Here is a 17,773-nt window from a genome sequence, read left to right as displayed (position 1 = left end):
TCTCCAGGCAAATATATAGTTTAACTGCACTAGTTGAAAGAACCCATATGTGTATTTAAAATCTCGTAAGTGCTACTATGCATGTAAAACATGAGGTTAATTTTAGAAAGAAAGTATCTCCTGTACTGTTGCCTGCTTCACCAATTGCATCGCACATGCGAACCTAAAGCGCTAAATCAATATTATAAAACCAAACATTCCACGTCGACTCGAACGTGCGAAGGCGTGTATTTCGCAGTTCCCAGATAACAGATTTCAAACTGGATCCTCTACAAATTGCCCCCTTCAATGCTGCCTTGAAAGCTATGGCAAATGAAGTAGTAAATCAACTAGGGCAAGAAATAAAAGACCAGTGTTCTGTCTAAAAACTAACCCAACTTTAAAAGCGAAAAACCTACGCGTTAACCGACCGAGTAGAAAAGCCTTGGAAAAAACGAAACACGAAACTACATGCTTTTGTTTTGTTAGATGTGGAAAACGCATTTCACACTATGGTAGGACTAGGCAGAAAAGAGATTTCGGCTTACCAGAAGTTTATACTCTCGCCGTACCTAGAGAACAGGTCGTTACTGGTCGACGCATCGAATATCGATCACGGCTGGGGCTCTGCAGGATTTACTTGCTGAACCGACTTTTTGGAAACTAGGCTACGACTACGTGCTTCTAGTGTCAAACACGCCGAGTGACTTCAAGTTCATTATAAATGCCGATGATGCTCATTGAACTTCAACGAAAGACCAGTTATAGAGATACATAGCCGGTTAACTAACCATAATCTAGCTATTGCGCCACACAAGTGAAACAACCTTATTGACAGCACGGAAACAGTGAACGAAGGACCTCCAGATTAAGAGTGAGGGTCAAAACGTCAAAATCAGATGCAAAAATGTGCGGGAAAGGAAATAACATGGAATGCAGAGCAATGCGACCACACAACTCTACAACGGACATGAGGAGATACAGCGTTCGCGAAACTAGACCTCCAATCTAAGAAATTCAAAGAAATTTCCAATATACCTTTCTACCAAACCGAGTGGGAATGCGGACAAGGCTAGAAAATGAAAAAGTTAAGCAAGAATGAAGAACGAAAATGATAAAGCGAGACAGCTGAGGTCGGAAATCGATTCTGGAGATTATAAGAAAAATGATTTGTAAAACTCTTAATAATAATCAAATAAAGTGCTGTATAAGAGCTTACGGGGAATTACAGAACTCATACAAGGAAATACGTATTTATATTAACTCAATATCAAGGTTTTACGTGCATGGCTGATAAACGAAAAAATAAAAAAACGCTTTTTAAGCTTTTTATTCAATAAAAAAAAGAAAAAATTAAATCACTGAGCTGCTTGAATCGCTGCAGAGATCTTGGTTGTCAGACGAATAATTGGCAGTGAAGCAATGTGAAAGCCGCTCATCAATATTAAATTGTCCAGATAAAATTCTACTAACAAATCCAGCTTTACGACATAACGCTACACAAATTGTACTAAAAAACATGTCCAGCTATGTTCATGTGATACATATTCACATAATCCAGCTATATATTAGTTTTTCTAGGTATTGTCGAAATTCTTCAGCTTTATTGTCAACGAATATAATGTATCACGAAACTGCATTCCATTTTAACCAAGCATGTTGACACTATTTTCATGAAGTATGTTTTTCTAGGAAGACACTAAACTATTATGAGAATTTCATTGCGTGAAAAATAATATGTATAATCTGTGCTCTTATTTGATTAATAATGACCATAACACATATCACTTCCTTTACTAGCATAACCGCGGATTGTCAAGGGGTATTTCAATATACAAGCGTACGTAAGACGGACATGACAAGTTTTGTCTATTCCAAGTGACAAAAATCTCTTTCTAACTACTTTTCCTAAATGACAGGCACACTCTTCAGTGGAACGTGCGGCTCTTCTAGCTTGCATTAGATGCCATCTCGTGAAGGCTAACGAAGAGACTCTCGCTATGAAAGCAGTTACACTAGCAAAGGTAAAGCAAGCAACCAAGACTGAGGATCTTTCAATGTCATATGTTATTGTGCACGTAATATTTATTATACTGCCCTATATATGATTAAATTCGTAAGTGCGCAAGTCGTACATTATATGAATGCTTGTTACTTAGTGCACTAACTTTTCGTTTTTAATCATGCTTACTTGAGACCCCTGCAGAACAAGTCTCGTTTCGCATTTCTTTTTAATATTTAAAGCATATCGTTCCTAACAGCGTGAAACACCCACTGTACGCCTGTTGTATTCAGACGTCAAGAAGGTCCTATTCCTCTAAATAAGAATCTTTTGCAGTAGACAATGAAAAGGTATCAGATTCGATAAGATAACTGAATGCATCATCTTTCATTTAGGGTAAGTGAACCTTTAAATTACAACGAATTTAGTCTAAAAATCACCCAAAACAAAATCAGTTGCAACCTACATAAGCTTTTGTATCAAGTTTATGTATATGGATCACATAAGTTATTTAGTGCCTTTGTATAAATATTTTGGTGGTTCAGGGCGTGCAGTATCTACACATATTTATCCATAAACAATCTGTTTGGATAGATATTTATTATACAGACAATTAGCCCAACGATTTTCCTTTGTTTTTACTATGACCATGAAAACACCCATGGCGATTCGCCTAATGATGGTTCGCAAACGATGATTCTTTTTCAAAATATAACTACTCCAAGCTACTACTGCGACAAGATGATTGGTGATCAGAGTATCCGCTGTGCACTATCAAATATGAAATTTTGCGAAATTAGTGCAATAGCGAATGCTCAGTATCCTTCTATATATATATGCTATCAAATTCTAGCAAGTGCTTATTGCACTAGGTGTAAAATCCGCTGCAAGAGTGTACGACATTGATATTTGTCTGCTCGACGTAAGGCAAGCCCGTTTAGATGCAGGAACTTTACTAGAACAGCTAAGGCATATAGCAGATAAGCAGGAACCTAATTCATAAGGTTGAGATAGGGCAACTAGTAAATCAAAACGAAGTTCCCACTGCACAAAGAGTGAAGGTAAATTAGGACCGATCTGAGTAAATCTTAGCGAACTAAATAAAGGTGTATGACTCGAGACTCAATTGGTCGCCAAAGTACGGGTACGAAAAAGGTCGCGAAAATTAAAGAAGCCTGCAAAAAAATGAAAAAGGTATGAACCAGGATTAGAGGCTTCCCAGTAAATCCCAGAAAGCAAGACAAATCGTATTCAAGGTAAGCGAAGAAAAATTACAGGCGGAGCGTGTAAAAAGGCTTACGCGATAGCCCGCGTCTACCCAGGTGTGAGGCCGTCAAATTTCTTAAATTAACCCATTAGTTACACAGTTGAAAATAATCTCCATGCTGTAAAAAAGATGAAAACCTATTGAGTTTCAGGACAGGGTTGACTGTAAGCGGGAAGATTATTTCTGAAAGAGTAGAAAAATGCGAAGTAGACATCCAATTAGAACTGAAGCCTGTTGAACTAAGGAGTTCATATAGGCTGCTCTACCTCTTCGTTACAGTGGCTGAGGCATCTGATTGTGAGGGAGCTGATTACGGAAATGGACGAAAAAGAAGATCTTGCAGAAAGCCAGTTCAAACTTAGAAACAATTGATCGATTTTATGCCCACAGATTTAGTCATAGACCACGTAAGTATCGTATCCTATGCAGATGGTGGCTGCTGTCAGGAATGAGACAGAACTGGATAACAAGGCAACCATAGTCTCAGACAATTGAGAGACTAATATAGCAGACACCAGTTAAAGCTAACACATGAGATGACGGAGAGAAGAAAGTGCAGGAACACAGACATAAACCTGGGGAGACATCTAGTCTAACCAGCAAAAAGTAAGCATGTGGGCGTCAGATTTGATCAGGGCTAACAAAAGATAGATGTACAGAGGACAACCTTAGTAGCATCTTTCAGCGGGTTGAAATTGATCCGGGTAAGAGAAGTGTTAACGTACTTGCTCAAGTAGCGGATTTCGTAGTTGTTTGGACGGTTGCCTTCTGTTAGTCATAAAAGAAACTGAAAAAGGACTAAAGGTTACTTGAGAAAAGTACAGCGGAGGCTCATTTCTTGAATGAATACAGCATTATAGACTGCTACAACTCTTATCTCGATGGTCCCAAGTGCGCTGGTACCGGGGAACATGATCGAGGGGTAAGAAGAAATATATCACGATGAGGTGCTTACATGAGGGAAGGCTGAAATTTTAACACGAGGTGATAACCACGATAAGAACAGTTTCTTGAGCTAGGAGGTTGATACTTCACATCGAAGAGTGGTAGTTGACCCATTTCAATGGAAAAATTACGCCCCCAAAAACCCACGTTATTTCAAAACACCAGGGCTCAAAATGTGTACATCTTAGACTTTAGAACAAAGAGACCTATAAAGAACAATAAGCAGCGGAGGTCGAGGTAAGGATTATGAGCGACAAGTTGTGAATATGCCGACAGGGAACAGTTTAAAGGTTGCAAACATTGTGTTAAGTAATTTGTAAGTTGAGAGATGCCGGCGAAAATTTGGAAGTACCGGTGAATCGGCACCGTAGAACAAAACGTCAGGTTATTGTTTGTACGCCTTTGATAATATTGATAGCATTACGTGTAATTTCCTGTCTATGTCGTTAAATAATCATTCCCACAGCTTAAGCAAAATCGTAATATATGATGCAGTGCCTTAATCTCAGTGTTTAAATGCCGTGCCTAGATAATCATTGATTTAAACCAGCTTTGTGCACCCACAGACGATCAAACTATTAATTAAAAATTTATTTCCGCGACACGCTATACGAGATTTGGGGGCACAACATTTTTTTAGTTTCAAATACTTGAGTGCAAAGCACTTGAGCTCGCATGAAATAGCAAACACTAATATAATGATACTACTATATTTCAGGTGATCGAAGATGACAGACAGTTAGGCTTTCTGCCCATGGCTGTGGTTGTTACATTGGGAACAACAAATACGGTTGCGTTTGATGAGCTCGACCATATCGGTCCACTTTGTTAGTTTCTCAAATTTTTGACATCAGGGTACTGCACTATAGTTGCGACAAAATTCAAAAAAATTTGAATATTTTTAACTGTATGCGGCGATGGCGTAGAGGGATAGTGAGATAAGAATCAATAAGAAAAGCATTGTTTATCAGGAAATGACTACCGTTAATATATGACTATTTTATATCGAATACAGGCGCTAAGGAGAAGCTATGGCTCCATGTTGATGCAGCATATGCCGGTGCAGCTTTTATCTGCCCTGAATTTCGACCATTGCTTGCGGGAGTCGAATACGCTGATTCGTACAATTCGAATCCACACAAATGGATGCTCGTTAATTTCGACTGTTCAACTCTCTGGTATACACGCTAGACTACTGTTTAAAAAACTAACAATGTTGTAAGTTGTTATAGTAGATTCTTCCTGGCAGTGTCATTTACTATACTCTACTATGTACAGTACGTAGTTACCAAAAATAGTTCTTACAAGTAGATCGTATTAAAAAGAAGCAGTGCCCTCTAACATAAGAGTTTAGAGAAAACAAAATCGATAAACTTCAAATGAAATATGTCAGGGCTTAGTCCTGAAATATTTTCGGATTGATTTTTCAAGTTCTGGCAAACCACCTTTGAAAAATTAGCCCAGATTGAAACTGCTAAATTGAATTAATACCTTAAGTGAACAAACACATTTTAGCTAAAGACGCAATGAACGAATAACAAATCTGATTAAAAAGGGAAGAAACTCGATACAAAGACCCTTCAGTCCACTTCAGCTAAAATCAAGAAAGTGATAGTACAGTGTATTGAAATGAAGTTCAATACCTTATAAGAGCCTAAATTTTCGTTTGCTAATATTTATCCAACTTTTGAGAGTGTACACGTGTTGCGAACTCTGCGAGACATAATGTCAGAACATTAAAAGCGTTAACAAAATCCATAGAATAGACTAAAAGTTAAATAATATAAAATGTTTTTCGTTGACAAAAGTGCGTTCCCCTTCTTGTGCAAATCACTGTTAGAAAATGGATTATGTAGTATGCCAACTCTTTTTTGGGTCTGTCGATTCAGTCAGTATTCGCTAGGATAATGTTTCTGCTCGCATCTTTCTCATATCCCAGTTTTCCACGCAGTGCCGCCTCTTACTCTGCTTGCCAGATAGCTATGTCACATCTGTTTAATTTCGCTCTACGTCAGCTTTGAAATTTCACGGGATCGTTCCTGCTAAAAGTAGGATCCCAGAGGTATGCAGTCCTATACGCTTAGGTTGTACTTAGGCAGGGGTGTCCTAAGTTTTTAGCAGTGATCACCTGCTTCCGCTTTTCGTTGATATTAGTGTAACCAAAACTAGAGTCCTGAGTAGGGTTATGTATTCGGCAAATCCGAAGATCCTTCCTGGTTTCTTGGCCTATAGTAGAATATCTGATTCAAAAGAACCGCACACCCAGAGCAAGGAAAAGAATTAGCTAAGCAATTTGATCGAACTATTGGGCAACGAAACGAGTCAAGTAATGACATGACTTAGACAAAGCAGGGTTTACTGAAATAGGACGATGAGAAAACGGTAAGAAAACAATAACGATTGTTGTCATAAGGTAACTGTGTAGTGTAACAAGGTAGCAGAACAGCTGCGCTGATTTCGAATTTAGAAGTCAGGTAACAAGTCAAGCAACTTGAATTGAGAAGTGTAATAGGGTCATGTTAGGAAGCAATTCAGCGTAAATAACGTGTGAAAAATATTCGAATAAGTTAGTAAATCTAGGTGCTTACAAGTGAAATCGGGATGTTGTATGATGATGTACATGTGCATTGTTGCCCGTTGTTATACAAAATTAATGGCGACAGGCATTCATAACCGATATCCTGCATGAGTAGCGCAACTATTTTTGTCAATAGTAGCGTAAGCGCATTTTTCGCCCTAATTACAGAAGAAAGAACGGGAACTTTTAGTACAATAATATATGTTAATTATAGCAATCCCTGCTGTTCACCGCACAAAATTGATTGACTAACAGTAGATTAACTATTTTTTTGAAAAAGAGAGTCTTGAGAAAAAAAGTTCATTTTAGCTCAAACATTTTCAGACTTGCTCCGGAAATTTCCTTTGGATTATTTTGGGAAACGCAATGGCCGACGCGCACACATAATTAAACATTACTTTTTATTGGATTAGGCCACAAGAAACATAGACACTATTTCTAAAAAGCTTCGATTGTTTTCTAAATGTGATCATATTTCGCACTATAAAGTGGGTTGTCGGTCAAATTCTTGCTTGCTGTTATGCACTTGAACTTCAGTTAGAACGTTCTATCGGGTGCGCACCTTAGCGGCAATGTTATGCAATCCAAGGTTTTTGTCTTCTATTCTAAATTCTTAATTAATATCTAATTTATTATTTCATATGGACACTACGCTGCAGCATGTCAAATTAGGATTGTAACAGTGGGTAATATTTACTATGTGCGATTTTTTGTTTAGAAAGTAGTTGCTATAATTATTTAAGATAAGAAACGTCTGTTGAACCTTGTTATTTATCTTATTAACGTTTGAATGCATAGATACTAAGAATAATTCTATATGTGAAATTCTATAGCTCAAACTAGAAAATTCGATGTCTGATGCCCTCATCATGGACCTAAGTATCTATAATTTTCGGAAGCGTTTGACAATACTGTATCATCTGATTAGAAAAGTACAAACAAAATTAATTCTTAATTATTTGTAACCTACGTTCAGATTCAACAGAAGGCCATTGTATTTGCTAGCGATGCGTACTTTTAAACTTCGTCAATTTCAGAATTCGTATATACAAATTATTGAGTATCTGTATAAGCTAGTTTAATATTAGGTTTACATAATGTATGTGCATATAAGTTTTTTTATTATACTGGACCTTAAGTGGTTCGTTAATTCTTCGAAAGCAACAGGTGCTGTATTTTCAAGCTAGTTTACACAGGAAGTTTGATTCACCCAATGATTTTTTACTTTGTAGTGTGGTATGTGTGGTGAGGTAGAAACTTCTCCAACCAAATTCGCGCATTATACTCGACGTTTTGAAAAAAAGCCCATTTGATACAAATATCCTAAATCTACAAATCCAATTCTTATCAAAGGCTGACAAAAGAAACTCGGGAAGTAAGAACGCAGGTGAAACTTTTGTCCTGCGCTGGCCCAGTGAATGTCTTGGCGTACTACTAATCTCGACCGTGCTGAATGATTCACAACAGGATTCGACATCGGGAGGACTTCGAGAACGCATTCAAGGTCGATCCGCTTTACCTCAGACACCCTTTTGAGGGCAGTGAAATGCCTGATTATCGGGTGAGTACCGAACCTGGAATGGCCACATGCGTTTGTGGGCTGACATTACTTTTGAGCTTATTGCGTTTTTCGCATTTTGTTATAGAGTTAGGTGAAATATTATTTTAACAATGTGCAATTATGCATATGCATTATCTAAGTCCAAAAATAAATTATAAAAGTACACGTCATTCAAACATATGTTTCATTACTGCTTGCGTAATGTTCGTTAGCATTGGGGAGTGCCTCTGGGTCGACGATTTCGCTCTCTCAAGCTCTGGTTTGTCATGCGTATGTATGGAGTAAAGGTAGGTTCTAGGAGTATTAGCAAATTTCAGAAATCTACTATTATTATTATTGGTGTCAATTTTTTTATTATTAAGAATATTAACCTCATAAGTAATGTGATTCATTTGTACGATTTTTATCATCGTTTTTATAATATACATAACTCATTCAATAAAAGAAGTCGATCAATGTAAGGATGCTCATAGGCCTTATTGAAGAGTTGTTTCACGAATATAAACCTTTTCGTTTTCTTCAATTTGTATATGCGAGTGAATAATATATTCAAGCTAGAACACGTCCACCCTTTGTCTATGACCATTTAGCGGGTATTATTATTATTGCATTATTTTCGGTATCATATTATTGCAAAAAATGCCACGCATGTTCTCGACATATTAGTCTAACGTATATGCGTTTACAAATTATCCAATAAATGAAATATCCTTTTTTATGAGCTAATTTTTATAGGAAAAAAAAACAGGTGATAATCTGAGGAAGCTATATATCAGCTTCTTTATTGTGTTTGTATTGACAGATTCATGTGGAACTGGGAATTCGAAATGTATAACTAGCGAGAGCAGTCTAGTTCAATCAGCATGAATAGTTAGCGCATTCACTTGAAATATGTTCAGTATTTGTCCTAATCATGTTACAAGCATTATTGCCCATTATTAAAATCTTAAAAAAAGCAAAATGAAACAAACTGAACTCATTTTTATATAGGGTCTACAGGAGTATATTCGAAAAAGTGTCGCTCTAGCCAAGGAGTTCGAACACATGATACAACAAGACGAGCGATTCGAGATCGTCTTTCCTACCACACTTGGTCTCGTCTGCTTTCGATACAAGGTTTGATTCTTATACTAAGCCGGTTTGTAGAAGTTAAAGTTAAGAAGTTCAAAGCTTTACGATGAAAGGACACTTCGTCATTTCATATAAGAACTGTTACTTTGACTCAAGCATTCTGATACCCGCTCAAGCAAAAATAGAATAGTGGTTTCAATAAAAAAGGGTAGGTATGATGGTAGTTTACATCACAGGTTTCTGGATCAACAACAGCATATAGATAACGATAGAATGTGTTCATTATTCTATGGTCATCATATCATCGACATCATCTTAGAATGAAGTCGCGCGAATGTTCAAAAATGGCTATTACGTTTTGCGGGGTATCTTTTTAGTAATATGTGAGCACAATTTGATTATATATGTTTTCATTCCGTCCAACAGAATTTAGCAATTCAATACCTAGAACTTATGGTCAAGTTTTTGGTCATTAAAGGCTATGCAGGAGCGCATACAGCCAGTTTAAATTTTTGTACAAACGGTGTGGCTTTGGGCAGTACCGTGCTTGAAAGGGACTTCCGATTTTCGTAGTGCGATTTATTAAAGCTACCGATTTGCCAAGGCAGATAGGACATTGAGCGAAAGAATTAGCAAAGCAATATTTCTTCGAGCACGAATCGACCGAATTTGACGCAGATGTCACCTCAAATCTTGCGTGCTCATCTTACATAGGTTACAGTTCCTCCTCTGTTTCAAGATTGAATTTGGTGTCAACACTCTAGCTATATTCGGCAAGATTAAGGCAAGCCATAGCGACTCAAATCCATAAATCTTATATTTTTAGGTTGATAACAAAAAATTGTCGTTAGAGACGGCAGACGGCGCCCGCGTCGGATCGGTTGACCATATTTTGTTGAAAAAGCCCCAGAGTAATTGTTTTGATTGTTGAGCGTGCGTCTTATTGTCGCTAGGAGTAATTATTCGGCATAGAGCTTAAAAAGGTGTCCGGCATCTTCACTACTTCGTAGTAGGAAGTGCTGCCGAGAAAAAAATTTTTTGCGGAGTTAAAGGCGACCGTGCAGTAGGATCCATCATTTTTCAGATCTGGTTTAATCGCTTCAGACCCGCAGGTTTCAACTTAGGCAACAGACCATGCTTCGGACCACCATAAGAACGTAACGACGGCGAGCTGCAGGCACTTCTTAAGCAACATGCGGCGCAGTCGACACGAAAGCGTTATGCACACCTAGCAGTGGCCCACATGATTAGAGTCAATTATTTCCATGCGCTAGAAAAAAATTTAAAAGAAAAAGATTAAAAAAAGAGAAAAGAAAACATCGGTAATCGTCTGATAATGTTTTTTTCTGTACGACGTTGTTACTGGCGATAAAAGAAATCTTTGAAGTGCAATCCGGATGGTTAGACACCGAACGAGCTTCAGTTCGACGAAATAGTGCTCGAAAGGTGCACTTCTGCTTATCGTTGAATGAGAAGAGAATGTTACACTATAAGCTACTGAAAGCACAGGAATGGATTATAAAAGATAGCGAATTAATTTATTCGTTTGAACCATAAGGTGCACATGCATGTCATGTGGTATTGCTATATGACAACACTACACCGCGTAGTGCTTTAGTGTTCCGAGGAACGCTAATGGGCTACCTACGGGAAACCCACAACAAATGTGGCCCGGACATCGCTCATTATTTTGCTTGCTATCACTTGTTTCGGTCAATGCCGCACAGCTAAGATAAGAAATATCAAGGAGCCTAATATCAAGAAGCTTTGTGCCTTTTACGCATTATTTATAAGCATTAGTACGACCACTAGCGTTAAGATACTAGTAGTAGAATAGCAAACAAATAACTGTTTTTGCACATAAGCCTCTAAAAATTTCTCACTCCTTTTTGGTTCAATTATAACCATCTGTTTTCTTCATTTAAGTAATTCATTTTTTTTCCAAAACTGTAAGCCTGCAGAGCTCTTTTCGCTTTAAATGTAGATGTAATTAGGAAATAATAATTTTACTAGAAGAGTTTTCAGTCGACGTTTTACTGATATTTACGTTTGGTGTATCACCATTTTTTGTAGAGGCTCAATGTTGTATTAAATGATGAGTATTAAATTTACGAAGTCTCTTCTTCAATTTGCGTAAAGACAGGCCTCTACGTGGTTCTCTCTAGTTTTCTAATAACAACTGCTCTAAAAAGAATGCCCAATTAATGACGAATTCCTAATTTCTCATAGATATTTCTCTTCTGTTCTGTGAGAGTTATAGCACTATATGATACAAATATAGCGTATATAAATACTATGAGAAAGAAGGTGAGCATTATTAAAATGTAAGAGAAACACTACAGTCATGCATGAATTTCCTACATTATTTCGTTCTAGGTTTTTTTACATATGATTTCGCAATATTTGGAACCCACTATTGGCAAGTAAAAGTTAACAATAATGGTACTAATAGATAATGTTAATCTATTAACTAATGGAGTAATCTGTTTTGCACTTCACAGAATATCTGACACCTTAGGTATTTCCAGTTCCTCAATCTGATGAATTAGAGTCATGCGCATCTCTTTTTGGGTGCGTTACCACAAAAAACAAGAATGATGCCACGTTGGTTCGAATCTCCGCGTTGGCAAAAATCATTACCGGATACTAATAATCAGGAAAATAACGAATCGAGGAAAAATTAGGAGTTAAAGACGATAAGCGTTTAATATTAAGTTAAATAACTGCTATGCCTTTTCAAAGGTCTGGTGGAGAAACCCCATTAAGACCCACTTCGATTAGTCCTTTTGTAAGAGCAAATCCTTAACGCAATACCAAACAGCAGGTGATTTCAAAAACCTAAGTAACTCGTAGTGTTAAAGACTAAGCAGGATGAGGTTCTGTACAAACAGGGTTTCTCTACCTATCTTATATAATCTTGCTTCTAGTACTATGGTGTAGTGAAGTTTGTGCCACGAAAAGGTAACCCAGTTCCAACCGGCTAAACATCTTATACGTAAGTAGGAGAACTCAAACGCGTAGGATATCTACCAAAAATAGGGATCATCTTTATTAAGAAGTAAACTAAGTTGGAAAATTATCCTTGCACCTGGCTAATAAAAAGTGGATCCGTACTGCAAACAGGTTAGGCATTTGCGAACTAAACAAATCATAAGCTAAAAGTAATCGTAGTTCAATCCCATCTTTACCGATAATTGTTCTTTAAGAAAACTTAGAAATCCATAGTAAATCACCAATATATATAATGATCTTGAAGGAACATGCACTCCGCCGTTACTTACACCTGATGAATTAACATAAAATGTTAGAATCGGATTGCAGCAAAAATAACTTGTTTTAAAAGAAACAAGAATAGACCGTTGGATGGCTATTACTTGAATGAGAACATTTTTATATCACTTAGCATAAAATATGCGATTATTTCGGTCGCTTTTATTAGAAAAACAACTCAGCTTTATACCCAAAGCCTTCAATAGGATGACTTATTGTCAGTGACTCAACGATTAGTAGCAGCTGTCCTACTTCTACCAAGAGAACTTTACCTCAAAACATCTTTTTGCTGCTTCTCATGCGCCTGTTGATCGGCGCTTCAGTCATTCATTTATTTGGACGACATACTTTCCCAATAGAACAGTTCACAAGGAAGAAGGCCATCATTTTATGAAATTACTTTTTTGGAATACAAAATCAGCTCTTACAACCCGTTATTTCTACCTTTTCTAATTCATTCTACCATTATTTCAAATCGTTCGATATGATGGGCATTGTCGTAACAACCTAAAACGCGTTAGCCCAGGTGTTCACGACCGAGGAGTCTAGCGGGGAAAGAAATACCCCCACGATAGATGACTTACCCGTATTCAGTAAGATAATGTTCCATACCGTATTTTTACTGTTCCCATCATTACGCATATTATGTTGAATTCACACCATACACATTATTCACATCTGCCTAGCTCTTCAACCTTCCTACATCAATCAAGACTCGAATACACTGCCTAATCATCGTGTAGTCCTTACACATCGTCACTGGTCATGCCTTTATATAGCTGGTTTTACGCATTCTGACAGCTTCCAGTAGCTGCTAGCATTCAGTGTTTACACAAGTGTGAACGTGTTTATATCAATTTCACAGCTAAACTGCGTAAACAATAGGGCAGCCAACTGATATACATGGGATACTAATAATAGTAATTATTCTGTTCTAACTACAGTGAGGCCAGCCTCACTGCAATGGCCGCCAGAGAATACTCGCGACTTAGCCTGACGTGGTAAAATGCAATCAGCTTCGAAGGGTAACCGTGTCATTTCTATCTGGACAAATAATTATGTTTGTTAACAATATTTATTTTCTCCAATCAGTGGTAACAAGTAGCACAGCTCGCCGTAACGATGATTAGACATGAGCATCTTAAATTGGAAGTCTTTCCTCTATTTCGTTAGACTTAACCGACTGTATCCGCACAATACAGACTGTAGCTACATTTTACTAGTGACCATTTGTCGCTTCACTTCCGACTGGATTTAACGACTTCTGAAGTACGTGTGCGTCGGCCGGTTTGATTCGCTTGTAGTAGTTTTGCATCGTATCGACCACCTTAAAGTCAAATCTGTCGTAGAATTTTAACGCGCAGTCGTTCTGGACTTGAACGTGCCTGTAAAAGTCATTACAAAAAGCTACTTTAACGGGCCTGACTTATCACATATACTATCCGATCTCGACATACATTCTAGCGTAGGTAACACCTAGAATATACCTTTGAGACAAAAAAATACACTAAGTAATCCGACAAGCGTAAATACCGCAGGCGAAAATAAAACAATTTTTAATATAGAAAATATTTCTAAGCCTATTGCGACTATTTAATCATTTTGTACTTCTCTGCTTAGAAGGACATCGATAATACGAGAAGTCAGGCTTTTCAAAATAGTCAAGTCATGGTATAATACCGACCGTGCTTGCAAAATTTACTTACAAGTAAATTGAATTAAAATTTCCATCTTTCTTAGCGTATTCGAGCACATGTTTTAGTAACTTCGTCCCGATGCCAAGTCGCCTATAAGGTGCAAGACAACCTAGGGTCATAATGTACAGACGACGTTGACCCATCTCAGTTTTATCAACGCGACAGCAAACCGCCCCCACTACGATGTCGTTACAGTATGCTAAACGGGCTAAGTCTCCTACCTGAGGAATGCGATCAATGACCGACGTTAACGATTTATTTGAAGAAACTACACGGACAATCGTCATGTTAAAATCAGATATCGAACATGAAGGAAAGATAATATACAGATCGCTAGTTTTGTAATAGATGGGATCAAAAATTAAGCGCACGACATTTTATTATCTACCTCCACTTATCGAGTGATTTATAACTATAAGCTTTCATCTCATCATTTCAAGGAAAATCGATTAAATTAATGAATTTGCAGAAATAAGAGATTAACAAAAACTAACTAAAGCTCTTAGGTAACATTTAAAACAAAATCTATCTTTCTGAATTTTAAGCCAGGGTTTCAGGTTTTAAAAACCAATTTCGTACGTTCAACATCAAGCCAAATATTGAGTTATTAACCAACAATGACCGTCCTACCTCAAGAACATTCTGGTAGAATTTATCGTTGTAGATAACTGGAAAAACAACGCTGTTTAGAACCTTTAGCTGGCGATAATTATGTGGCGTCACCGCCCCTAATTCGATGCGATGTAGCCTGCAATAAATAAATCGTCATCTTAGGTGTCATCCAACGAAAAAAATCCAAAAATGTGTCCGCCCGATATTGAAAATGGACTAACATAGACCACACATAATTATGCTCTTTTTAAGAGCCTATTATAAATATAAATCAGAACGTGTCATATTAACAAAGTATAAATTAAATTCTTGAAAGCTTGCAGTAACAGAAAGTGAATTGCTTTAATATTTATCAAAATTAGCAGTATCTTAATAACATGGAAGAAATCTTTGAGAACTTAGTTGTATAACACACTGTGCTACAAAACAATAAAAAAATGGTACATTGACAGAGGCACTCCTGGGCACTAACGTATGCTAAGACGTGTTTTTTGTAGAGGCCAATATGATAATTCTAAAATACACTACATAAAAACGTCGCGTGTTTTAGATCCAGGTTCTACTCAACACAGGATCGGAGATTCGTTCATCAGTAAGATACACTTACTTTTCAGTTTTCTCGGGCATTCTGTCCACCGTTGCCTGTTGGTTGTGATGTTGTCTTAGCGTGTAATGGTGCTTACAAAAAAGTCTTGCTGCGGTCGCTAGAAATAACTTCACAACTAGTTTTACGGGTTCAGCGAGCTTCTAAAACTAACGGAACCCCAGTCTTCAAAAATATGGCCTAGTCCTAAAGCATCCATCCACGCAATACTCAGGATAACCCTATACAATCCTTCTGTAGCATCAGCAGCCTAGGTATAACCAACTGCTCAGAAATGAAATTCATGGAAGACACACACAAATCGGTTCAGCGGGAAACACTCATCAGCAGTCGTACGTTCTTTTTAAAATATCGTACTGTTTGGGGTAGTAGTAAACAAAAAAACGAAACCATTTGAAAAGCGTCCGCTGAGATTGTACGCTGGCGCCAAACTTGGATGTTGCTACTAGAAAGCCCGAATAGTCATTATTTGTTATAGAGCCTAACGGTTTTGAAATAATACATTAGGATTTGTGATTATTCAATGGTGCTGGGTGAAAATAATTAAATTTGCTACCTTTTTCAGACGCTATCGACGTGAAACATAATTTTATAACGGCGATACTTCGTGACCATTGAAACCTGAAGCAACACAAAAAAAAAGAATAAATTATCAGTTGCATGGCTTAACCGTTGTTGCAAAACCATTGTTTGCATATTTAAAAAGAATTAATTATATTCGTTTGCAAGAAAAACTGCAGCTAAATGGATCAAGAACAAACATGATAAAATGCTTACGGAGCTTTCAAAAAGCCCCAGGCTTTACTTTATTTGACATGTAAAAAAATATAAAGCTAGCTTTTCAATTAAAATTATTATTATATTATTATATTATAAATATATTATTGCATATAATATTACTGTTGGTGAATCACTTATAATACATCGTCCTACAGTATTGAACCATGTAATTGATAGATATTTATTTTACTGAGCTGTTGTCATCTCATCTTATTTCAACAGGGTACAAACCGCGAAAATAAAATGCTTCTTGAAAAAGTCCATGAGCGTAAAAAAATTTTCCTGTCTCCTTGTGAAGTCAATGGAAGGTATGTACATTAGTTGAAATGTTATTCCATACAGCGCGATATTGTTGCAGTGCAAGATCAATACAATGTTAAAGATTGCAAACCGCGTACTGCTTGTAACTCGAACTACATGATATTAATTCATAGATAAAAACCATTCTCTATTTCGTCACTGTTTTACTCACGAAAGTTTAAAACCTTTCTAAATTGATTTTTATGTAAGTGTCCTGCATGTAAGGCGCGCCATATTTAAAACTATCGTTTAGTAATGACTTTAAATTAACTATGGTTGCTATTTTCGCTAACAAAGCTTATGCGACCTATGTTATTTAATAATTGCATAACTATGATTAACTAAAGTTCCAATGACGCATGAAGATTAACGCAAAATGTTAGTGTAATTTTTTTTATCGTTTTCATGGTTTCTGACTCTCAAATTTAGTAGTAGTTCAGGTAGCTATATTCAATATTAGTTACGTTTATTTTATTGCCGAAAGAATTTTTGCAGAATGCTTTAGTTGTCTAAATTGCCGCTTATAATAGTCAAATTAAGTTTCGATAACCGGCAATCCAAATTTCCAGGTATATTCTGCGTTTTGCGATTTGTGGCCGTCTAACAGAGACGACAGACATCTTGTTCGCTTGGAGCGAGTTGCTTACCGGGCTGCATGCAATGATTACTGAAACTACTAAAACCTGGTTCGTATCCTTTTGAGTAAAGTGCGAAATGTTGGCAAAGGCATTTCACCATATCATTACGCGCTCGTCTTTATTAGTAGAAGCTTCATCTTTCATAAGACATTCACGTTTGCTGACGTTTACGGGTTCAAATATTTCCAAGAAAACTACCATATCTGGCGGGGTGTAAACGAGAACTCTGCTTGTCTCATTAAAGTTAGCCCAAAGCGATATTTCAAAGCAGATATTTCCCGTGAAGTAGTATTTTTATGGGATTTGTCGGTTTTGCATGTATAAAGTGCATTGCGTATACTACTAGACTACATTGCTTTCGTAATGATGCAGCTGTAACGCGTTTGTCTATTAACTGGACGGGCTTGTGAGGTGGACTAAGTTTCTCGGTATGAATCTAATTTTTGGACTCTCTCAAATTTCGCGCATG

The 17,773-nt window shown here is 37.1% G+C and overlaps 2 protein-coding genes across 4 annotated transcripts in view; one reads left to right on the top strand and one right to left on the bottom strand.

The window, feature by feature from the left end:
- The window catches only part of LOC111259697 (aromatic-L-amino-acid decarboxylase), a 43,923-nt gene that overhangs the window by 22,437 nt on the left and 3,713 nt on the right, over positions 1 to 17,773 (top strand). For all 3 annotated transcript variants that reach the window (XM_022831884.2, XM_022831883.2, XM_022831885.2), the window contains 8 exons: positions 1,899 to 2,003; positions 4,912 to 5,020; positions 5,209 to 5,371; positions 8,239 to 8,332; positions 8,545 to 8,619; positions 9,323 to 9,448; positions 16,589 to 16,674; positions 17,236 to 17,352. In XM_022831884.2, the coding sequence (XP_022687619.1) occupies positions 1,899 to 2,003; positions 4,912 to 5,020; positions 5,209 to 5,371; positions 8,239 to 8,332; positions 8,545 to 8,619; positions 9,323 to 9,448; positions 16,589 to 16,674; positions 17,236 to 17,352 (875 nt within the window). The remainder of the gene's footprint in view (positions 1 to 1,898; positions 2,004 to 4,911; positions 5,021 to 5,208; positions 5,372 to 8,238; positions 8,333 to 8,544; positions 8,620 to 9,322; positions 9,449 to 16,588; positions 16,675 to 17,235; positions 17,353 to 17,773) is intronic.
- Positions 12,791 to 15,966, bottom strand: san (Probable N-acetyltransferase san). Its single transcript, XM_022831886.2, has 4 exons — positions 15,590 to 15,966; positions 15,001 to 15,118; positions 14,380 to 14,591; positions 12,791 to 14,058 (listed from the first exon to the last, which is right to left on the bottom strand). Exons 1-4 carry the CDS (start codon positions 15,607 to 15,609, stop codon positions 13,893 to 13,895), a joined length of 516 nt encoding a protein of 171 aa, XP_022687621.1. The 5' UTR covers positions 15,610 to 15,966; the 3' UTR covers positions 12,791 to 13,892.

This window comes from Varroa jacobsoni, unplaced genomic scaffold, assembly GCF_002532875.2.
Source record: "Varroa jacobsoni isolate VJ856 unplaced genomic scaffold, vjacob_1.0 scaffold_358, whole genome shotgun sequence".
Classification (NCBI taxonomy): Eukaryota; Metazoa; Arthropoda; class Arachnida; order Mesostigmata; family Varroidae; genus Varroa; species Varroa jacobsoni.
Note: the sequence above shows the minus strand (reverse complement) of the source record. Positions and strands in the feature narration are given on the sequence as shown.